This window comes from Lissotriton helveticus, chromosome 10 (genome assembly GCF_964261635.1).
Source record: "Lissotriton helveticus chromosome 10, aLisHel1.1, whole genome shotgun sequence".
NCBI lineage: Eukaryota > Metazoa > Chordata > Amphibia > Caudata > Salamandridae > Lissotriton > Lissotriton helveticus.
The window spans coordinates 418,099,119-418,119,785 of NC_136071.1; the positions used below are offsets into that span (position 1 = coordinate 418,099,119).

At 43.3% G+C, this 20,667-nt stretch overlaps 1 protein-coding gene across 1 annotated transcript in view; it reads right to left on the reverse strand.

Moving 5' to 3' along the window:
• Positions 1 to 20,667, reverse strand: part of PGAP6 (post-GPI attachment to proteins 6) — a 500,899-nt gene that overhangs the window by 124,786 nt on the left and 355,446 nt on the right. The window contains exon 9 of the mRNA XM_078662901.1: positions 8,985 to 9,121. Within this exon, the coding sequence (XP_078519027.1) occupies positions 8,985 to 9,121 (137 nt within the window). The remainder of the gene's footprint in view (positions 1 to 8,984; positions 9,122 to 20,667) is intronic.

Here is a 20,667-nt window from a genome sequence, read left to right on the forward strand (position 1 = left end):
TTTTGGAGGCTCCCGCCGGATCCCGAAGAATCTGCAACACAGGACACGGACTTCCAGACATCTCTGACCCCGACCTTCACTCACAGCAAAGCTGAGACACGTGGCGGGCACGAGAGACGTGGGACCGGAACTCCTGGACATGCTGCATTTTGCAAGCTGCACTCCTTTCTCGAGGTATCTTGAAGTTGTGCATTGGGGAGATTGAAGCCCCAGCCCCGAGCATCATTTGCACCGAAGCCCAGAGCCCCACACTCCACGAATGGCCCGTGGGCTCCGCTCTTGCATTTCAGCTCGACGTGTCTTCCTGGTTCCTTGCCCGTTGGATAGTGAACCCCCCGAAGACTTTCTTTTACAACTATCTTGCTTTCCTGGTTGCTCCAGCGTCCCTTCAAAGGAGAAGCGCAGCAGACCCTGCTGGTCTGCAACAGAGCCGATCTCGACATCCTGCGTAGGTTGCGGTTGCCAAGGCTTGTTGAGTCCAATCCGGATACCAACACCGCAGTCAGCTAGATCCTTCGTGGGACAGCTCAAATCCAGCGCCTGGTCATCGTCGATGCCTCCTGGACCTCGTGGCTGAAGAGACAAGCTTCACTTCTTCACCTGAAATCAACCAACAGTGGCTGGCAGCTTTCCATCGCCATTCTGGTCACTGGCAAGTGACCCAGACTCTGTCCCTTCTGCTTTCAGGTTCTTCAGATCTTCGATCCACCCGGACACTTTTCCTCTGGTCGCATGCAGCACTTCTTTGCAGCTCTCCATTGAAAACGACGACGAAACCCGACACCAAAAGGCCCCTATGCACCCGGCTTTCCTGGGTGAGGTAACACAAGTACTCCGGTGCTCCTGTGGGTCTTGACTCTCGAAGTGTCCTAGTTTAAAAGGGTTCCACCGTAGTCCATCCGCAAGTGTCCTTAAATTGTACTTTTGTAACTTCTTCGTTTCCCATAGAATGTCAATGGTAACCCGCGGCTGTGTTTAGACTGCTTTCTATTCCAGACGTGGTTCTTATGCCACTATTTTAGTATATGGTTTGTGAGGCCCCTAGGGCATACTGTATATTGTGCAACTTATCATATGCTAATTGAGATTCTTGTAATGTACTTTAACCTCTGACCTCATAAAGAATGCAGAGGGGTTGTGTTTAAAATAAATACATATATATTTGATATATACCTTGTGTGGTGTACTTTTATTTGGTACTCAAGAAATTATAATTGGTAAAACAACTTGCTTAATACGCTCTCTGAAGTCTTAGCCTAATGACTGCTGGTCCATGCTACCACTAGGATAGCTTTCTATAAGGTTGACTTTACAACCATCATCAACAAGGGTCGATTAGACTGGTGCAAGGTGCCCACTAGAACTAGTAGACATCATATGCCAGGCTAACTTCTCACAGTGGGCATTGCACATTTAGTGGTAAGTAAGCTTTGAACCAGCATAATCTGAAGCCTCCGTCTATTAAGGACACGGAGACTAGGATTATCCATCCCAGGTCACCATTGGGTGCGATCCCGCCCGTATTGCAGTAAGTAGTTAGGTTTTGATTTACCTGTGGATTGTGGATTTCTCAAGATGTTGTAATGTTTGGCATTAGGTTATGGAAGCGTGTAAATTTATCTTACGACGCTTACGCTGTTGTGCTTCTTCCGTTAGGGAATGAAGGTTCGAAACAGGACCAGTAGGATGTTGGCGTGACTCGCGCGAAGAAAGGGGAAGCTGGCACAAGATGGACGTCCTATCTAGCTGTCATGGACACTGCCAAAGGACTAATGTTGTGCACCCTAATGGATTGATGGGATTTGTAGTGGATTATTCGAGAACTGAATGTTTTTTCCTTGTTTAACACTTTTTCCTTTGTTCTGGGATATAAGCATTTGTTTAAGCTTTTCTAGGCTGCTGTAAGTTTTGTACTAAAATAAAGAGCGAAGAAGGAAAAGCATAATCTGAAGCCTCCGGTCCTGACATAGAATCGAACATCAAGGATCTGGAAACTGAATATGACATATCCTCAATTTGCAGAGCAACTAAAGGAGAGATTAGAGTTATTTATTGCAGAAAATGGGTGGATAGCAGCTTGTGGGTATATTTGGGAGGAATATAAGGCCACGATAAAATGAGAGACTATTGCATTATCTTCATACATGAAGAAAAGTCAAGACTCCCATCTATGGCAGGACAAAATCTGAATTTAAGCAACATTCAAAATGATATTGTTAAATGGGAAGAAGCCAAAGAAAAATTAAGGTCTTTTTTTTTTTTTTTTTAAAGAGCTATTGCATTAATCTAACATCAGGCAGCAGGTTTACGAGGAAGGCAATATGCAGGCAAACTATTAGTTTGGAAAACTGAAAGTCGTTCAATTACTAACATGGTGGTCCAAATCATACATAGCAATACCTGCTTTACTTCTGACCCATCAGCTATAGAGAAGTCATTTGAGTCCTTTTTTCGAAATCTATATAAGGAGCAAATAAATCCCTTGCATGTAGAGATATTAGAATACTTAAGTAGATTAAATATGCATGCATTGAAAACATTACACTTTAACCATAACAACCCTTGCTAAAGGGAAAACCTGCGGTGGGGATGGGTTATCTGCTAAATAGTATAACATTTTAATAGAAGAATTAAAACGGCCTGTGACAGCTTTTTAATGATTTTCTAAGAGGAGGCCAGATACCATCATCCTTTCACAAAGAAGTGCTAATAGACATTTTTTTTAAAGGAAAATATCTGCAACAACTTAACTCATATTGTCCTATAAAACTACTAAACTCAGATTATAAAATATTTTCGAAAACAATAGTTGCACGTTTAACTTCATGTATTTTCCAACTCATTCATAAGGATCAAAATGGGTTCATTAATGGCTGCCAATTATATGCAAACACGCATTTTAACAGAAACTATTGATTTCTTTCCCTCCTCAAAAAGACGCCATCATTTTCCTAGATGCCCAAAAGGCATTTGCCGATGTATGTTGTAAGTTTCTTTTTAAAGTACTACAAGCAAGGGGGTTTCCAGATCAACAAGTTAGCTATAACAGCTCTAAATAAAGGTACAATTGCTACATTTAAAATGAATTGATCTACAACAAGAGAAATCATTATCTCATGATGCAAGGGGACTGGTTCATTTGCGTCTTTTTGTAAGAGAGAGAGAACATATTGTTTTAAAAGGGTCAAATGTTCCGTGGACATTGGCCGGTGTTTGGGAGGGATATGTGGAGGACTGGAGGGGAGTTCCAGGCAATAACCATACTGGATACTTTGTCTTACCCACTTGTCTGTGGTGATGGAATTCCAGACAGGTAGGAACTGTGATAGATGTCCCCCGACAGGTGTAGAGTGATCGGGGGGAAGTGGAGGGAAGCCATTGGTTGGTGGTAGGGGAGGTGCGGGTGTTGTTACTGCGTCCTCTTCCCTTATTATTGTTACCCCTGTATCCTCCTCTAAAATATCCTTTTGAAAAGGAACTTTGATTGGGGCTTTTGTAAGATGAAGAAGGCTGCTCTGATGCAATGGTTTTGAAGCCACCCCTGTAAAAAGGAGCGACGAAAAGAACCTCTCTGGGAAGGCGATTGCAAGGCCCCCCATAGATTTTGCAGTCTCTGTATCTTTTTTCATCTTTTCTAAAGATGTGTTGACTGTAGGTCCAAAGAGATATTTCTGGTCAAAAGGCTGGTTAAGAATACTGTCCAGAGCTAAGCGTGTCTGCGTAATAGAATGATGGTATTAACGGCATGAGATGCGGTATCAGCTGCATCAAGAGCACACTTAATGGATGCATTTGTAACTAATTTACCTTCTTGAATCAGGTCATTTGTCTTATTCTTATATTGATCAGGGAGATGCTGGATAAGCTTCCCAAGCTCATCATAGTGACCCCTGTCATATCTTGCCAGCAAAGCCTGGGTGTTGCCAATTCTCCAATAATTTGCAGCTTGTGACGCAATACGTTTTCCAGATGCATCTAAAAGTTTTGATTCCTTGTCAGGAGGTGGTGCGTCTCCTATTGTTTGTGAATAGGCCCTTTTAAGTGCATTAGACACCAACAGGGAGTCTAGAAGGACCTGACCCTTGATGTATATTGGGTCATTGGGAGCTGCCTTATTTTTTTTATCTATTCTAGGGTTAAGAACCCTGGCTCTAACAGGGTCTTTAAATCCCTCTGGTGAATGTTTAAGCAATCCCTTCAACATTGGTAGGGTGTGTGTGGACTTTTGTGGCTGAGCAAAGGTTTCTAATAGGAATTATTCCTCTAAGGGATCAGAGTGTAATTGTACACCATGATATTGTGCAGCCCTAGTGATTAGTTGTGCAAACCCCACATTGTCATCTGGAGGGGATGGGTGAGATGGATATAGGTCCGGGTCATTGTGTAGATCTGGATCAGTATTATAATCCTGCCAGGGATCTGGATCTTGTTAGATGGTATGTGCGTCATCATCATACCAATGTGGGTTTGTGTTCTCCTTCCTTTCCCCATCCCCGTCCGCACCCCCATAATCACCATCTTTGTCTAGTGGTGGAGGTGAAATTGAGGGTTGTGGGGAATGTACTGGAGAAATTAGTAGATTGGGATCAGTAGGAGGAGAGGGAGGAGGAAGAGAGGGTGGAGGAGGTGGAAGAGGTGGAGAGGTGTTAGTGGCTATATTTCTTTTCTTAGGAGAACCTGGAGAATATTGTGAATAGTCCTATTTCCGTTTTCGTGTGGAAGTAATATAACCAGTCTCTGGATCAATATGTATTGTTTTCTGTTTTGGATCTGGAAGGTCCGGTGCAGAAGGGTCTTTGGATCCAGTGTCCTTTTTTGGAGCAAAAGATTTATGGTCCTCATGTTCCTTTGCCTTCTGAGTGGTTTTATCCTGTTTAGGCTTAGGTGTAGGAGTTTTAGGTTCGGGGACATTTTTCGGCTCCGACGACATCGGTTTAGTCTGTTTTGGCTCCGAAAGCTTGTTATTTGACTGTTTTGGCTACAAAGACATGTCTTTTGTCTGTTTCTGCGCCGAGGACTTCGGCGTCAAGGGTGTTTTCAGCGCCCGTGGTGGCACATTTATGTGTTTGGACATCGGTGTCGAAGGTGTTTTATCGGTACTGGAGCAGGGTTGGCTTGAGCCCGAGCTGGGAGGCTTATCTTTTGGTTTCATAGCCGGGCTGGGTGTCTGAAATCTTCGATCGGTGTGGACCTAGGCCCACGGGCGAAGGTGTTACCGGAGCCTCTTGTATGGGAGTGGGTAGGACAGGGGTTTCGGTACTCATGGCCCTTTGAGCTGGAGTGACTGTGTCGTCGACGTCGGAGTCATCAGCCTCGGAGACTGAGATCTGTTCTTCCTCAGCTCCTTGTTCTAGAAGGGTATCGGAACCTGGTTCAAAGGTGTCCGGAATCAAAGTGCTTCCCCGGGACATTTCATGGCGTCGAGCCTGACAATCATGGATGGTTTTCTTGGACTGAAGGATAAACAGGCGCTGCAGGTGTGTACTTCGTGCTCCGGAGAGAGGCAAAGATTACACACCTCGTGTAGGTCAAAGTGTGGGAATTTAGCACCACACTGGAGACATTTTTTGAAGGGAGTCCAACTTGGGCGCGGGTAGGTCCAGAGGCCCGCGTAGAAGTCTAGGTAGAGTAGCTTAATTGTAGAGGATGCGCGTCGAAAGGGAAACGCAATCAAGACAATACCGTTGAGAGGTGAGTGATTGCGTGTCGAAGGGGTTTCGATAAAGACACCAACCAGAGGGCAGCAATTCACATCCGAACCCGATGGCGGAAAAAAACCAATCTAAAGATGGAGTTGATGCCCATGCGCACTATCACCAGAAGGAGGAGTCACCTATCTCGTGACTACAAATACTTATTCGACAAAAACAAACTGCAAACATCCGAGCCCAACACCAGATGGCGATCTATCTATGCTAAAGTATGCAATCTACAGCTCACATGCCTGGAACACATCATTCAAAACTAACCTTAAATCCTGGTGCAAAGCCTCTGAGCATAATATGACAGCTTTACAAGGTGCCAATTTTAAAAGGATGCAAATGTATGCTCAGTGACTAGCATATTATTCTCCAGCTTTTCTTCACAGAATAAACCCAAATATTTTTAAACAATGTTTTAAGTGCTGTGAGCCTGTGAACTGGGCTCATATGACATGGCTTTGTCACAGCCTAAAAGAATACTGGAATGAATTCCAAAATTTGTGATTCAAGTCTGGAAACTCCGATAAACCCCGATATGCTTTCAATTTCGATTGGAAGTAGAGGTCATCTTGGAGTTAGACCCAAATCAGTAAGACATTGGTGGTCTATCGCAACCTTAGTTGCAAGGTCAGTAAAAGTACACATTGACAGTCAAAAACTGCACCGTCCTTTTAGGCCTACCAAAGAGGATGATGGACAGAGCATTTCAGCAAATCAAAAACTCACCCTCAGTTAACTGAGCTGGGTTTAATCCATACTCCACCACCCCAGTTCAGACATGGCCATATGCAAATCAGTTTGACCCTGTGCCTCATGGGAACAGTCCAGCCCGCACTGCCAAGCCATGTCTTTTCTGGACCGGGAACAAGCATCCTGGGACCGGTTTCTGGCTAATCAGCCGTCATCAGCCAGGCTAGCTTGAATCCAGTGGTAAAGTGAGCAAGGGACCCACGTCTGGGCATACCCTGCCAAATTAGGGCGAACAAAGCAATACCAAAGGGGATGATGGACGGAGTGCTTGAGCAAATCAAACACTCACCAACTCTCAAGTAATCTGGGTTTAATCCATCATCACTCTTTAGCTCACTCCACCACCCCAGTTCAGACATGGCCATATGCAAATCAGTCTGACCCTGTGCCTCATGGGAACAGTCCAGCCCGAATTGCCAAGCCATGTCTTCCCTGGGCCGGAAACAAGCATCCTGGGACCGGTTTCTGGCTAATCAGCCGTCATCAGCCAGGCTAGCTTGAATCCAGTGGCAAAGTGAGCAATGGACCCACGTCTGGGCATACCCTGTCAACTTAGGGCGATCAAAGCGATACCTAAGGGGATGATGGACCTGGCTTCTTAAAAGGTAATATTTATGTAAATGAGAGCGATTATATGCAATATGCACAGGTGCAGGCAGTAAATTCCATAAGAAATGGAAGCATCATGAGAATTTCACGAAAATATAAAATAATAGACTCTGCTCAGATAGACAATGTTATATTGGTTGGGAAACATGCATTAATAAGACAGAATAATAGTATTGATTTTCCTAGAGGGCAAGGCAAAGGGGTGGGGGTGTTGTTGCATAACAAAGGGAGTCAAGGACAGATTTATTTGTTATGTAGATTTTGTATTATGTAATATATCTTCTGTTCATATAAGCTTGCAGATGATGTGGAGTTGAATTCAACCTGGAACCAAAAAAAACCACAAAAAAAAAGAAAGAAAAAAAACAAGCGCTTGGCATTATGGTGGAGACATGACAAGACTTTCCACATACCAACAACATTCACAGCAGCAAGGTGCCCTATTGTGTGATACCGTCAGCTAACCTTGGCTTTTTACCCAACTGTGCTTTACTGCTGGGTTTTAGGGCCCATAGTAACAATATTAGTAGCAGCACTTCAATTCCCAAAATACAATGTAATGTATGGTGAAATAAAACATTTTCAAAGTTTCACAAGGTACTAATGCTGTTGGCAGGGTTGCCCACCACTGCAATGTTATAATATTCAATAAGGAGTAGGTGGATGACCCCCTAACTTTGACTAGGAATTTATGTATTATAATAGTCTTGTAAACCAGACAGAGTCATGGCAAAGTGAGTAAATGAGGTAACAAGATATGAGAGAGGGTAATGAAACGTGAATGAGTAAGAGTGCATTACACTGACTTTCTATGCTTAACCCCTTGTGAGCTTCCGACGGCCCCCGGCCGTCCGATATCATGGTGGGCATGTGCTGATGATAGCCGGGGGCCGTCTGAATTCCGCCCACTCAATAAAACCCCGGCACAGAGTGAAAATGTGCGCAGCGCGGAAGGGGTTAAACCAGTCTAACATAAATTCACTGGACATAATGCCAATGAGAAGTCACTAGATACCTTGCATTAATTCCCCTTTAATTAAAAATTTGCTTTAGAACAATCACTGCAAAAAACATGTTTTGTAAACAGTGGAAAAACTCCGTTTTTGTCTAATTTGGAGGTTAGGCAGCAGAATAAACACAGATTTCTCAACACTGAGAAAAAACCACTGAAATTCACAAAAAAATATACTCTGAAAACAAGACAGTCTTTATTGCGGGCTGGAAGTGAGATTTTAGGGATTCTAAAGCTTCCCAAAATCTTGCTCCTTCGCAACATAAATAAAGTGATCAGGGTTTATGCCAGTGTCGAGATAGAATGCCAAACCACCACTAAAAATTAAAAATGTAGTTAGTTTGATCTTTTTACCTTAGTGTCATTAGCTTTAAGTTTATCTGTCAGTATTAGAACACAAAAAAGTCAAAACAAACAAAGATTCATATACAGATATATAAAATATAAGTGTCACAGATAAAACCACAATTAAAAAGGAGACCAGGTGTTAGGGAAGACCTACAAGACCAAAGACATGCTTGCGTCTGGTACAAACTATTCCCAAAACAAAACACGAAAATGCAAAAATAGAGCTGTAGCACAAACCTGGAAGCAGGACAGAAAAAAGTGAGGTAGAAGATGGCAAATGGGGGTAATTTATTCTAGGCATCTATGGGAGGTGGAGGAGTTCCATTATATTTGGAGTAAGTATTTTAAAGATGTTAAAAAGATCAAAGAGGCACAGTTTACATCATTTTGTTCTAAAATTTAGGTAGAGGGAGCAGAGATGATATGAGGTCTGAAACCTATAGAAAAGAGGCGAATGGAGGAATAACCTTAAAATAAGTTCAGCTGCTGAAGAAATGAAAATGTTTGAAAGACTAATTCACTGTGCCTTTTGTCAATGAATTAGATGAACAAGTGAGACCCACCGGCCTTGCAGCTGCATGCAGCATAAAGGTAGCCATGCCTCCGCAGCAACCTGCACTCGCCGTATGGGCCACAGTCATCTGTGCATGGATCCAGGGCCGCTGAAACCATCACTTTGGTTTTCACCTTCTGGCAAGAGCTAAATCAGAAAAGGAGAACATTTTAGTAAATGTTACCATTTAGAAGCAGCATCATGTGACACAATGTGTACCACACCTATCCTACAAGTATACAATGGCAGTACTAGTAAGTATTTTTGTCTAATTTACACATATGCAATGGAAGCCACTGCAGCAGCCTATAATTATACAGTGTCAGCAAGTGACCTTTTGCACAAATTGTTTTTCCAAAGGATAACAATAGACACAGCCTGTTGCATTTCATTAATATTCAGCACATTTCACAGGGATACAGAGTTTTGAAGTTTTTCAATATACTAGACATATTTCAGTGCTACAAGGTAGATCAAAATATTTTGAAAGCAGAATCCAAGTACCAGGAATCCAGTGAGCAACACCTCCTTTACTGTGTACATTACGTCCAAATTCCACATTATTTAGAGGCAACTAAAAAACGTACAATATCTTTCTACACATTCTCTTTTTGCAAATCAAATCCAATACAGTTCCCGTCACAGAATTCGCACTTATATCTTTTTACATCAAATGTGTGGAATTCCTTGATTTCTTCACTGAAAAATACCCACTGTTATAAATAAAACCATTTAGTATATGACCCAACACCTACCGTTCTCAAAATACAACGAATTGGTAGCAGGCCTGTCCATCATTTCAAAACTAAGGTCTACCCTCATCAGCAAACTCGGAAAGGTTACCACCAAGATCATCAAAGTAAGAACATGATAGTAGTATTTGAGTCCAAAGATGCAGAGATTGCTCTGGGTCTAACAAAAGCCGGTGAGGTCCCAGGGACTGTATCCCGGCAGACTTATTTAAACATGCTCCCGGGATATGGGTACCGTATATTACTATACTTGCGAACACAATTGCAAATGGGGCTCCGATTCCGGATTCTTGGTTGGGGGCTGAAAATCTTCCGATATTTAAAAAGGGGGATCGTTCGGCCCCAGGGAACTACCGTCCAATCAGTCTGATAGACGCAACCCCAAAAATTATTTCTAGGATGGTGTTGGCTAAAATCCAGGTCTGGATGGATACTGAGAACATCTTATCCCTCATGCAGGCCGGTTTAAGATCCTATGTCAGTACGATCGACCAGGTGTTCAGATTTATCCTCATCTATTGGAAGGTGGTGTCCCTGGGTGGAGGAACAATCTATGCTGCGTTTGTAGACTTAAAGTCTGCATTCGATCTTGTCCCGAGAGCCAAGTTATGGGAGGCTTTGGGGAATATGGGAATGCCTAGCAATCTCCTGGATTTGGTTATAAGACTGCATGAGGCAAATTTTGCACAAGTTAGATGGGGCAAGCAGGGGCAGGTTACTCAGAGATTTCCGGTTACTCGTGGTGTCCGCCAGGGGTGCGTACTAGCTCCGACCCTGTTTTTATTATTTATCAACAGAGTTGTGCAGTTTTTTGCGGACACACCGACTGATGCTCCTGCTCTAGGTGGTACAAAGTTGCCACTCCTTATTTTTGCAGACGATACCCTTATCCTTTCCAAAACCCAAAAGGGGCTACAAATAGCACTAAATAAATGTGAGGAATTTTGTAAGATCAATGACCTTCAGGTCAATGTGAGTAAAACCAAATTTATGGTGCTAACAAAAAATAGGCCGCTGGCGGGTCATGTTAGTATGAATGGTACTGGGTTAGAACAGGTGGAGACGATGACCTATCTGGGGGTTGTCCTTGAAAACAGGGTTAGATGGAAAGTCCAGATTGATGTCCATTCTCTGAAGTTTGCCCATCTGACTGGGTGTCTTATCAAGGAACAGAGATCCTCAATAACAAAAAGAATTGGTCTGCACTTAAAATATACAATGCTAAAATAAATTCGGCAATATTGTATGGTGCGGACCTTTGGGGTTACTCGAACTTGTCATCCCTTGTCAGAGTACAAAATACATTTTTGCGCTCCCTGGTTGGTTTGCCCCAATCTACCCCTATGAAACCCTTGGTATTGGATCTATGCTGTCAACAGATTGATGAAGCTGCATGCTTTAGGACTATTGCCCTGTGGAGGAGGATGTGGACAACGCCGGAACTCGCATTTTTACGAAGGAAATACAAGATGTTAGATCTATAGTAGGTTCTGGCAGTCTCCCGTGGTTTAAGACTGTTAAAACCATACTGGAGAATATGGGCCTAATTGAGCTGTGGTTGAATCCCGGTAGTAATGTATTCCCTTCTAAAAGGGCATATAAAGATCTATATTGGGCGGCCCAAAGGAATCAGCTTATTGCCGAGTCTGATTCAATTTCGCTGACTGGTAGGTTCCTGAATCATAAGCTCGACCCATTGTTTGAAATCTATTGGGATGTTATCACTAAGAGTATTGACAGGAAGCTGTACCACCAGTTCAGAGTTGGGACGTTACCACTAAGATCTTTTACAAAAAAATGGGGCGGTCAGTCCACGGCTAACTGCCCGTGGTGTAGTGACCAGATAGAGTCTATTGACCATGTCTTCTTTGTTTGCCCCGCATACCTTGCCCCCCCCAGAGGAAATGGTTAAAACCAATTTGTAAAAATCTGAGAACACGGGTGGGACAGGAGGCTTTATGGCTGCTGAGGACGTTAACATCAGCCCCGGTGGCCATAGCTGTTGCTAAATTTTTGGGCTAGACATGGGTTATTAGAGCGAGGCACCAAACTGCTACTTGTTTGTTGATTAATTGATGTTTTAAAAATAAATGTATTTTTGGGACGTCTTTATATGTAAATGTAAATTTAATTTTGTTTTATGTATATTAATCAGCTAACTATTTAGTATCTCAGTGTCAATGTGTAATTTTGTATTGCTAGGAGATGAGTCTGGGTATTTATGGTTAAACTAAGTTTTTAAATATTTTAAATATTTCGTTCTTAGTGTAAATGTTTTAATAAGAAGTTGAAAGTGTTTTATGATGTCTTTTATGACGAAATTTAACCAAATGAAGACGTTTGAAAAAACAAAACAAAAAAAAAAAAAAAAAAAGAACATGATCAAACAAAGTTCTATCTACTTGAATCCAATTAATTTAGTGTGGCCTGAATGATTTCCTCACTCAAAGCACATTCCCAGGCTACCTAAACAATAGTAAAATCACCTCATAATGCCAACCTGGAAAAAAATATCTGCTCTTCAACTTTCGCCCATCTTCTAATCTAGCGTGGCTAAGGAAAACCAAAATAGGAACTTGTTTTGGCAGACTATTAAACTGGATTTCAACTTGGGTTTAGCGTTGAAAGAGCCTTTATAAAGATCCTGGATGATGTACATGACATCTGGGATAGATGAGGCTTGTGTCTACGCTCCATCAAGAATTATCGTCAGACTTTGGCAAAGTTGGCCATGGCGGGCTTATGGGGAACCCCATGCAGCACATGGGTTTTAGAAATACGGTGTTGAACTAGTTTTCCTAATTTCTCACTAACTGGCATTTAGAGGTGACAATTCAAAAGACCCTCACAACGTAGTCAAATTAGTTCTTTAGTGGTTGGGATATTCTTCAGGTTTCTGATAAATCATTTTCTCTTCTTCTCTAAGGCATTGGTCTAACTGTACACTTTCACTGCACAAACCAACATCTGGTTTTACCCAAATTAAAACCTGACCTCCTCTCCCCCCCGCCCCCGACATAATATTGTATCTGGATAACAAACCTCATGAGTCTAAGATCCACAGTCAGATTACTTACATTCTCACAAACTCTTTGCCTTTATCATAAGGGTTCTACTTAATAAGGGATGGGGGAATCTTGACTTTGTGGGGTAACAGAAGGCCATAGTAAGACCCTAACTTGTACTCTTACACATTTATATTTCAAAGACTCGAACAGCATTTCCATCAACAGATGACTACCACCCATCTCTCACATGTACATTGATACAGCATAGTTGGGGTGTTAACGCCTGACCTATTCCAGCTTTGCCCCCTATTCTCTCTGCCTGTCAAGCAAGGTACTTCTAGGGGTTAACATTGATGAGTTTTGGAATGGGTTGGCTACACAGGGTTCACTGATTATGACTTAAAGGGGTGTGTAAAAGGGGTGGTGAAACCAACAGAAAATATTACTCAATAACAACTAGGCGAGATTTAAAGGCGTACTGCTCACTGGAGAGTTATAAGATGCCAGTGCTAAAAAGAGACAGAGTTAAGCAAATTCTGTAACACAGAAGAAACACTTAAAAAAAATACAGCACTCTAAAAAGCACTAAAAATAAAAGGATTTGACGGGTTTTGGTAGCGAAGGCATGGAAGTGGGCGCACAGAAATCAGGCTGGCACTTCGCTCCCCATCTAGCTACAGGCTAGTGACTTAAGCAGTGTCTCTAGGTGGTATGTGGTTAGTGCAAAAAGGATGGTCAGGCTACTGAGTGCATTAGCCACCCAACTATTTCTGGGTAGCACAAACAGCCTGCAATAACAAAGAGCAAAGCAGCTCCTATAAAGATAGAATTAACTTCAAACTCGCCTTCATCACTTTTATGAAGCAATCCACCTTCAAAAATAAGCCTACTTATTAACATTTTCAAGGGAATGTAAAGTCTCAATAAAAGACAGGCATCTCCATCTGTTTGGGATTGATACCTAAAGACATGCAACAACAAGACCTCCTTCTACAAACATGCTTGTTTCAACTCCATCTTGATTAATTAATTCCAAGCTGGATTGCGTTCTCTTCCCCTGCTTAATTCCAAGTTCTACCACTCCTCAATCATTTTTATATTTATCCTCCCCTTGACCCTTACTTTGTCAACTTCTGCTTTTAATTCTTAGTTTATCCTCACCTTCTTCCTATTCCTCACTCTTCTCTTTTTAACTCTTTATCTTTCCTCACCCCTCTTTTTTCCAATCCACTCTCCTACTAGTGATTTCTGCCAACTCTTTTTATTCCAAATTCTCTCTCCGGCAAATGTATTTGTTATGCCTGTAAAAACTAGCTTCACTCATCTCACTTCACTACATCAGTTTCTGCATTGCTCAATGTTCTAACCACTATCTGAATGCAGAGTTAAATGTATTTCACATTTCATTGTTCCCCTTCACATACGTTCTTCACTTATGTAATGAATAAGATCCACATCTCTACTAGTTGTTCCAATTGTAAAGCACATTGAAACTGCTTTAATCACAGCAACACTATAGATAAGTGAAATAATTAAATCAAAGAACAAAACCTGACTTTTCATTGAAGCCTGTCTACTGGTGAAATATAAAGCACATGTGTGGCTTTATATTTGTTTATTTTCTCAACTTCTAGATGGTTCATCTCTTATCATACTTCCATAAGCCTAATGCAAAGGGCATATCTGTCATTCACTGTTGGGACTCCAAGATGAGTGAGACAGAGATAACAGATCTAGCAGTTTAGAGAGTCTGTGATAGACAGCATTGCACCACGGCCTGGGTAAACTTGGGTCTAAGCTGCCAAGAGTCCGAGTGGATGTGGTTGATAACCAGGAGGAGGTACAGCCGGTCTACGGAAATTAGTAGGAGTTTTAGTGGCACAGTCTAGGGGATACCTACTGTGCAATCTTATCATATACAGATCTGTATCCTTGGAGAGTGAAGTATTCTTGACTCTCCCAAACTAATATAGAACTTTAACTCTCAACACCCTAGGGATACTAGAGAGAAGAACTATGGATTGGTTCAAAATGAGACAATACCAATTTTAGTGAGCCCTATTTTAAAGTTCCGTGCAGGAGATGAGAAAGTGCATGTTCGGTTTAAGTCCGTCACAAAAGCTTGCATACCCAGTACTCTGAAGAGTGAAGTAACCTCCTTGGTTTTCAAGTAAACTATCAAGGCAGCTACTTGACCTGGATAGATGTGAATCTAACCAATATTATAAACTTTCTTGGATAGTGGCAGTGAAAGTAGTCTTTTAGCTTTGAATACACCTAGCAACAAACTCCCAACCATCAGAAGTCCATGCTGCTAAGTTCAACGAATTAAAGGCTTGGTGTCTGACATGATTTGATTTTATAATTATAAGGTGCAAGCTAATGCCCGTAAGTGTCTGGGACTTCCAACAGATGAGCAGAAGATTATAAGAAAGTAAAGGAAGCTAGAAAACTACCTGAATTTTTAGGCAAACCGTATTTACAGAGCAAAAAAAACACATTTTAAGGGCTTTTCTCATTAATAGCAAATTGGGCGCGTTCTTTAGGTGAACAGGTAGGGTAGTCTACAGTTTGGAAGTGGAGGCGACAAAGCTCCTGCCACCCCACCTCGAGAGTTGAAATCTTGGAACACTGACCAAGCTGGCTTTGGAAGAACAGAGATTTCTTTGAGGGATATACCAAGAGAACCGATGTTTACGATAGTCTGGTCCGGTGTTATGTATGGCACTGAAGGCAATACATAAGGCACTGGAGTCAATCCTCTTCTTCATGCGAAGTCAATGAAGGGAAAGGAGCCCTTGTCTCACAGACTGCTGCCTGGGTATATTTAACAGAAATCGACCCGCCGCATTCTGAAGAACTTGAAGCCTGGCCAGAAGACCCTTCTGTAATCCAACAAAAAAGCTGTTGTAGTAGTCCAGCCTGGAAAGGATAAATGCTGCAAACAACAGTTTTCTGAAGAACTTGTGGTATGAAAGGAAAGATTTTTCTGAGCATTTGTAGAAGCATTTGTAGAATAAAAAAAGGTTGAAGTGATGACATTTACTTGATTGTTTAAAAATAAGGTTGTATCAAAGATTACTTCTAGAGTCTTAGCCTTTGTTGCTGGAGTGAGCAGATTCCCAGGTTCCGGAGGCCACTAATTATGTGCCCAAAAGGAAACATTGGGGCCAAAAAGCAAGACCCCTGTTGCATGTTCCTCTGTTACATGCATAAACACAACCTCATGTTGTGTTCATGCATGTAATCTGCCCTTTGACTCAAGAGTTGATAGCCATTAAAGGACACATATGGTTCTACTACGACAGGCGAATACACAGACAGTAATGGTGCAGAACAAATTCTGATGTCAGATGTCTTTGGGAATTCTATCAGGTGTCTCAGGGCATTCAGGAGTTACCAGGCTGACATTGTAACAGTGAGGGATTTATACCACTGGTGTCCTGGGGATATACCCTACTGTTAGATCCAGTACTTAGCACCAAGTACACACCTTTACAACCTGACCCTAAGGGTAGCATAATCAAGCTATGTGAGGCTTACAAAATGAGGTGGTGTAGGGTACAAAATCATAACTCACTAATGGACATAAAAGTGGTAAAAAAAAATGTCCAGCCAGTGCTTTACATTGAAAGAAAGGACACTGTTACCATGGAAGCATCTGCTCATAAACTGTAGTGCTTTAGATCCACATGCTCTGTCATACAATGTTGGGCTCGGACAGTTCAACTTATTTTTCTTCGAAGACATTTTAAGTCACAGAGGGCTAGATGTAGGTAAATGATATTTACCGATTCATAAATACAGAATTTTACCAATTCGGTATTTATGAATCGGTAAATATGAAGGGGGGAGATGTAGGTATTACCAGATGTGGAAATACCGAATCGTTAAAATTCGGTATTTACCGATTCGGTAAATACCGAATCGGTATTCCCTATTGATTCCTATGGGCTGTGAAGCCCATAGGAATCAATGGGAAATACCGATTCGGTAATTACCGAATCGGTAAATACCGAATTCTGCAAGGGTGCAGGGGGTGTCCCTTTGACACCCTCTGGCACCCCACAAATAGGCATGTGCGCCATGTGGCACACAGACATGCCCTAAGGGCATGTCTGTCTGTCACATGGCTAGGTGTGCATGCACACATGTGCATGCACACCTGAATTCGGTATTTTAACACCCAATTGGATTGGGTGGTAAAATACCGAATTTGTAGGGCCTTTGGGACTCAGAAGAGTCCCACCTACATCTCAGATTTACCGAATCGGTAAAAATACCGATTCGGTATTTTACAGAATCGGTAAATTTACCGAATCGGTAAATTTGATATTTTTGATATTTATTGGTTTTTTGTAAAGCGCTTCTTTCGCTCCGGAGGGAGCATCTTGGCGCTAGGCCCACAGCAGATCTACTTGGATAGCATGGATCAGATAGCTGCGAGAACTGAGGAGTCAGATTGAGAGTAAATCCATGTCTTCAGGTATTTCCTGAAAAGGCTTTCTGAGGGGGCATGCCTAAGATTAGGGGGGAGGCGATTCCATGCCCTAACAGCAAGGAATGAAAAGGTCTTTCCACCCTTTGTTTTTAATTTGATTCGGGGTTCAGAGATGAAATTAGCGCCTGATGACCTCACGCAGCGAGTTGGAGTATAACGCTGAAAGCGCTTGATTAGGTAAGCTGGACCCGTACACTTGTTAGCTTTGAAGACGGTGACTAAAAGCTTAAACAAGATTCTCTTGTGGAGGGGCAGCCAATGGAGTGCGTTAAGGGCTGCAGTGGCCGAAGACCTACGGGGGAGTTTCAGGACGAGCCTGGCCGCTGCGTGTTGAACAGTTTGTAATTTTTTTAGTGAGGACTTCTTAATGCCTGCTAGGAGGCCATTACAATAATCCAGCCGGGAAAGGATGAGCGCAACCGCGACTGATTTCCTGGCTGAAATGGGCAAAAAATTAAAGAATTTCTTTAGTTGCCTGATTAAGCTGAAGCAGCGCCCTGCGGTGATACGCACATGTTCATCGAAGCTGAGGGAAGCATCGAATTGAACTCCCAGATTGCGGGCTGACACAACCGCGCTAGGTGGTGCTTCGGAGTTATGAGGCCACCACTCTTTAGGGGAAAAGAGTGTACCTTTACCGAGGGGTATTATTTCGGTTTTGGCGCTGTTACATTTCAGATGATTCAGGTTGAGCCAGGAGAAGACTTCTGACAGGCAGTTTTGGAATCTGATGGCAGCGTCAGGGATTCTTTTGTCAATAGTGACGACGAGTTGAGTGTCGTCAGCATAGGATGTCACTAGAATCCCATGTGACTCAATCAACGTAAGGAGGGGGGCCATGTATACATTAAAAAAGAGAGGGCTCAAGACGGAACCCTGAGGCACACCTGAGGTAATAGGGCGTTCGCCGGAAAGATAAGGGCCTAAGGAAACCGTTTGAGAGCGGTTGGACAGAAATGAAATTATCCAAGCAAGCGCGGAGCCCGAGACACCAATCTCACGCATCCTATTGATAAGAATAGCATGAGAGATGGTGTCGAAGGCCGCGGTTAGGTCGAGCAAGATGAGGACAGCCTGCCTGCCCTCATCTTGCAGGAACTTGATGGTGTCAGACAACTCAATCAGAGCGGTTTCTGTGGAATGGCCGGGGCGGAAGCCGGATTGCTGTGGGTGCAAGATATGTAAATTTTCCACAAAGTGTTTTAGTTCCTCATGGACTAATTGCTCGGTAATTTTGCCTAGTACTGGGAGAAGGGAAATTGGGCGCATATTAGTCAGATCGGTGGGGGGTTTATTTTGCTTTTTCATAAGGGGCTTGACTATGGCCTTCTTCCAGTCAGAGGGAACAACACCGGAGTGGAGAGATTGATTCACAATGGCATTAATTAGAGGATTAACAGCCTCGATGAGGTGGTGAAGGATGACTGGGGGGCAAGAGTCCGTGGGGGCACCTGATTTACAAGCCAAAATGGCTTTTTGCATTCGCTGTAGGGAGACTGGTGTGAATTGACTAAGTAGGGGCGTGGTTGAGTCGGGTTCTTGGGTTGGAGTGGGAGGGGAGGGGAAGTCCTTATGGATATTCTGAATTTTCTCCTCGAAGAAGTCGGCGATTTGGTCGCAGAGAATTTGTGAGGGGGGAATTTCACGTGCCAAAGCCTTGGGATGAGTGAAGGATTTTACGATGTTGAAAATCGTTTGCTGTTTCTGATTGGCTGAATCTATTTCTTGAGTAAAAAATACAGTTTTTGCCCTTTTTATATCGGAAAGGTATTGTTTTCTCTGAAGGATGTATAGGATTCTGGCAGTAGGGTCATAGGTCTTTCTCCATTTTCTCTCCATAAGCCTACACTTGAGATGGCAGTCAGTGAGGGCCGGAGTATACCAGGGAGCGCTAGGCTTCTTCTTACCACGAGCTGGTTTTTGAGTGGCAGATATTGAATTAGCAGAGACCATTCTGTCAATCCACTGATGAAAATTTATGGAGTCTACTGTTGCATCACCCATTATGGGCGGGGGAGGGACAGTCGGTAGGGGGTTGAGTTTGATGCACTCAGCTACCTTTTCCAATTAACTGGAAAGGGGGTATGGGAGTGTTTAGTGGGGGGAGGAGGCAGAGTTTTGGATTGGATGGAGAAAGGGATGAGACAGTGGTCTGTCCATATTTGTGGTAGGGGGGGGGAGACTTCTAAAAAGGCTAAGTTTGTGCAAATGCCGTCCAGGGTGTGCCCGGCACAATGAGTGGGAAGGGAAACTAATTGGGAGAGACCAAAAATCTCGAGGGAATGGTGGAAATTAAGAGAGTGTGAATCAGAACAAGACTCCAAATGAAGATTGAAATCCCCTAGGAGGGTGAAGGAGGGATAGTGGGTAAGGAGGGCTGCCAAAGTTTCATCAAGGGAGTCCAAAAATGAAGTGGCATTTCCGGGGGGGCGATAGACAAGTCCTCCAGAGAAGGCAGAGGAGGAACTAATTTGGATAACAAATCCCAGGGACTCGCAATCCTTGAAGGCGGCCAGATCAAGTGTATGGCACTTGAATGTTTTCTTTATAATGATGGCCAGCCCGCCTCCCCGACCAATGGGTCTGTCCTGCCTGATGATGGTGAAATCAAGAGGAAGGGCGGTTACAAGATCAGGGTTGGAGGCATCATGCAGCCAGGATTCGGTAATGAATAGGGCATCAAGATCGGCTGATACGATAAGGTCGTGGATATCTTGTGCGTGACATGCTAAGGATCTGGCGTTAATGAGGCCACTATTGAAAAAGGTAGTCTTAAGGCAAGTTTGGGAAGGAAGGGAAACATTAGGGCTGGCGGAACAAGAGGATGACCAACCACATGATTGACAGAAGAAGGGGCCCCTAAGGTCGTCTGAGAAGGCGAAAACATGACAGGAAGGACTAAATGAAGTAGAACGCATGGAAAGCAATACAGGCGAGTCGTACCTGAGGACAGGGAGTGCAAGAGCAGCATGGCCCGCGCTCGGCGCGATCCTAGCGCGGACGGGCGCAGACGGGCTTGGCTTAGGCGCGGCTTCGGCGCGCAACCGGCGCGCCCGCTGCGCCAGCCCGCTGCGCCGTCTGGCTAGTCTGCACATAATATGGGGAGAGAAGGGGGCGGGAGTATGGCGCGACTAGAGCGCTCTCCCTGCTTCCCTCAAGATGGCGCCCGCCGTCGTCTAGAATCGGCGAGGCGGCAGTGCCGAAAAAAGGCTTGTAGAGTGTGTCAGCGGTGTCAGAGTGCCTAGTAAGTTTTTCCCCTTAACTCTGATGAGCCCCCCAAGTATAACACAACAGTAAAATCAATTCACATATAAAAAAGCAGAGAGCACAATATTTGCAAGCAGTTGCTGTAACAATTTTAAAATAACTAGAGTTCAACTCCCGGCTTCCGCCTCAGGAGGACTCGCTGTAAGTGGGCAGACGCTCGCAATC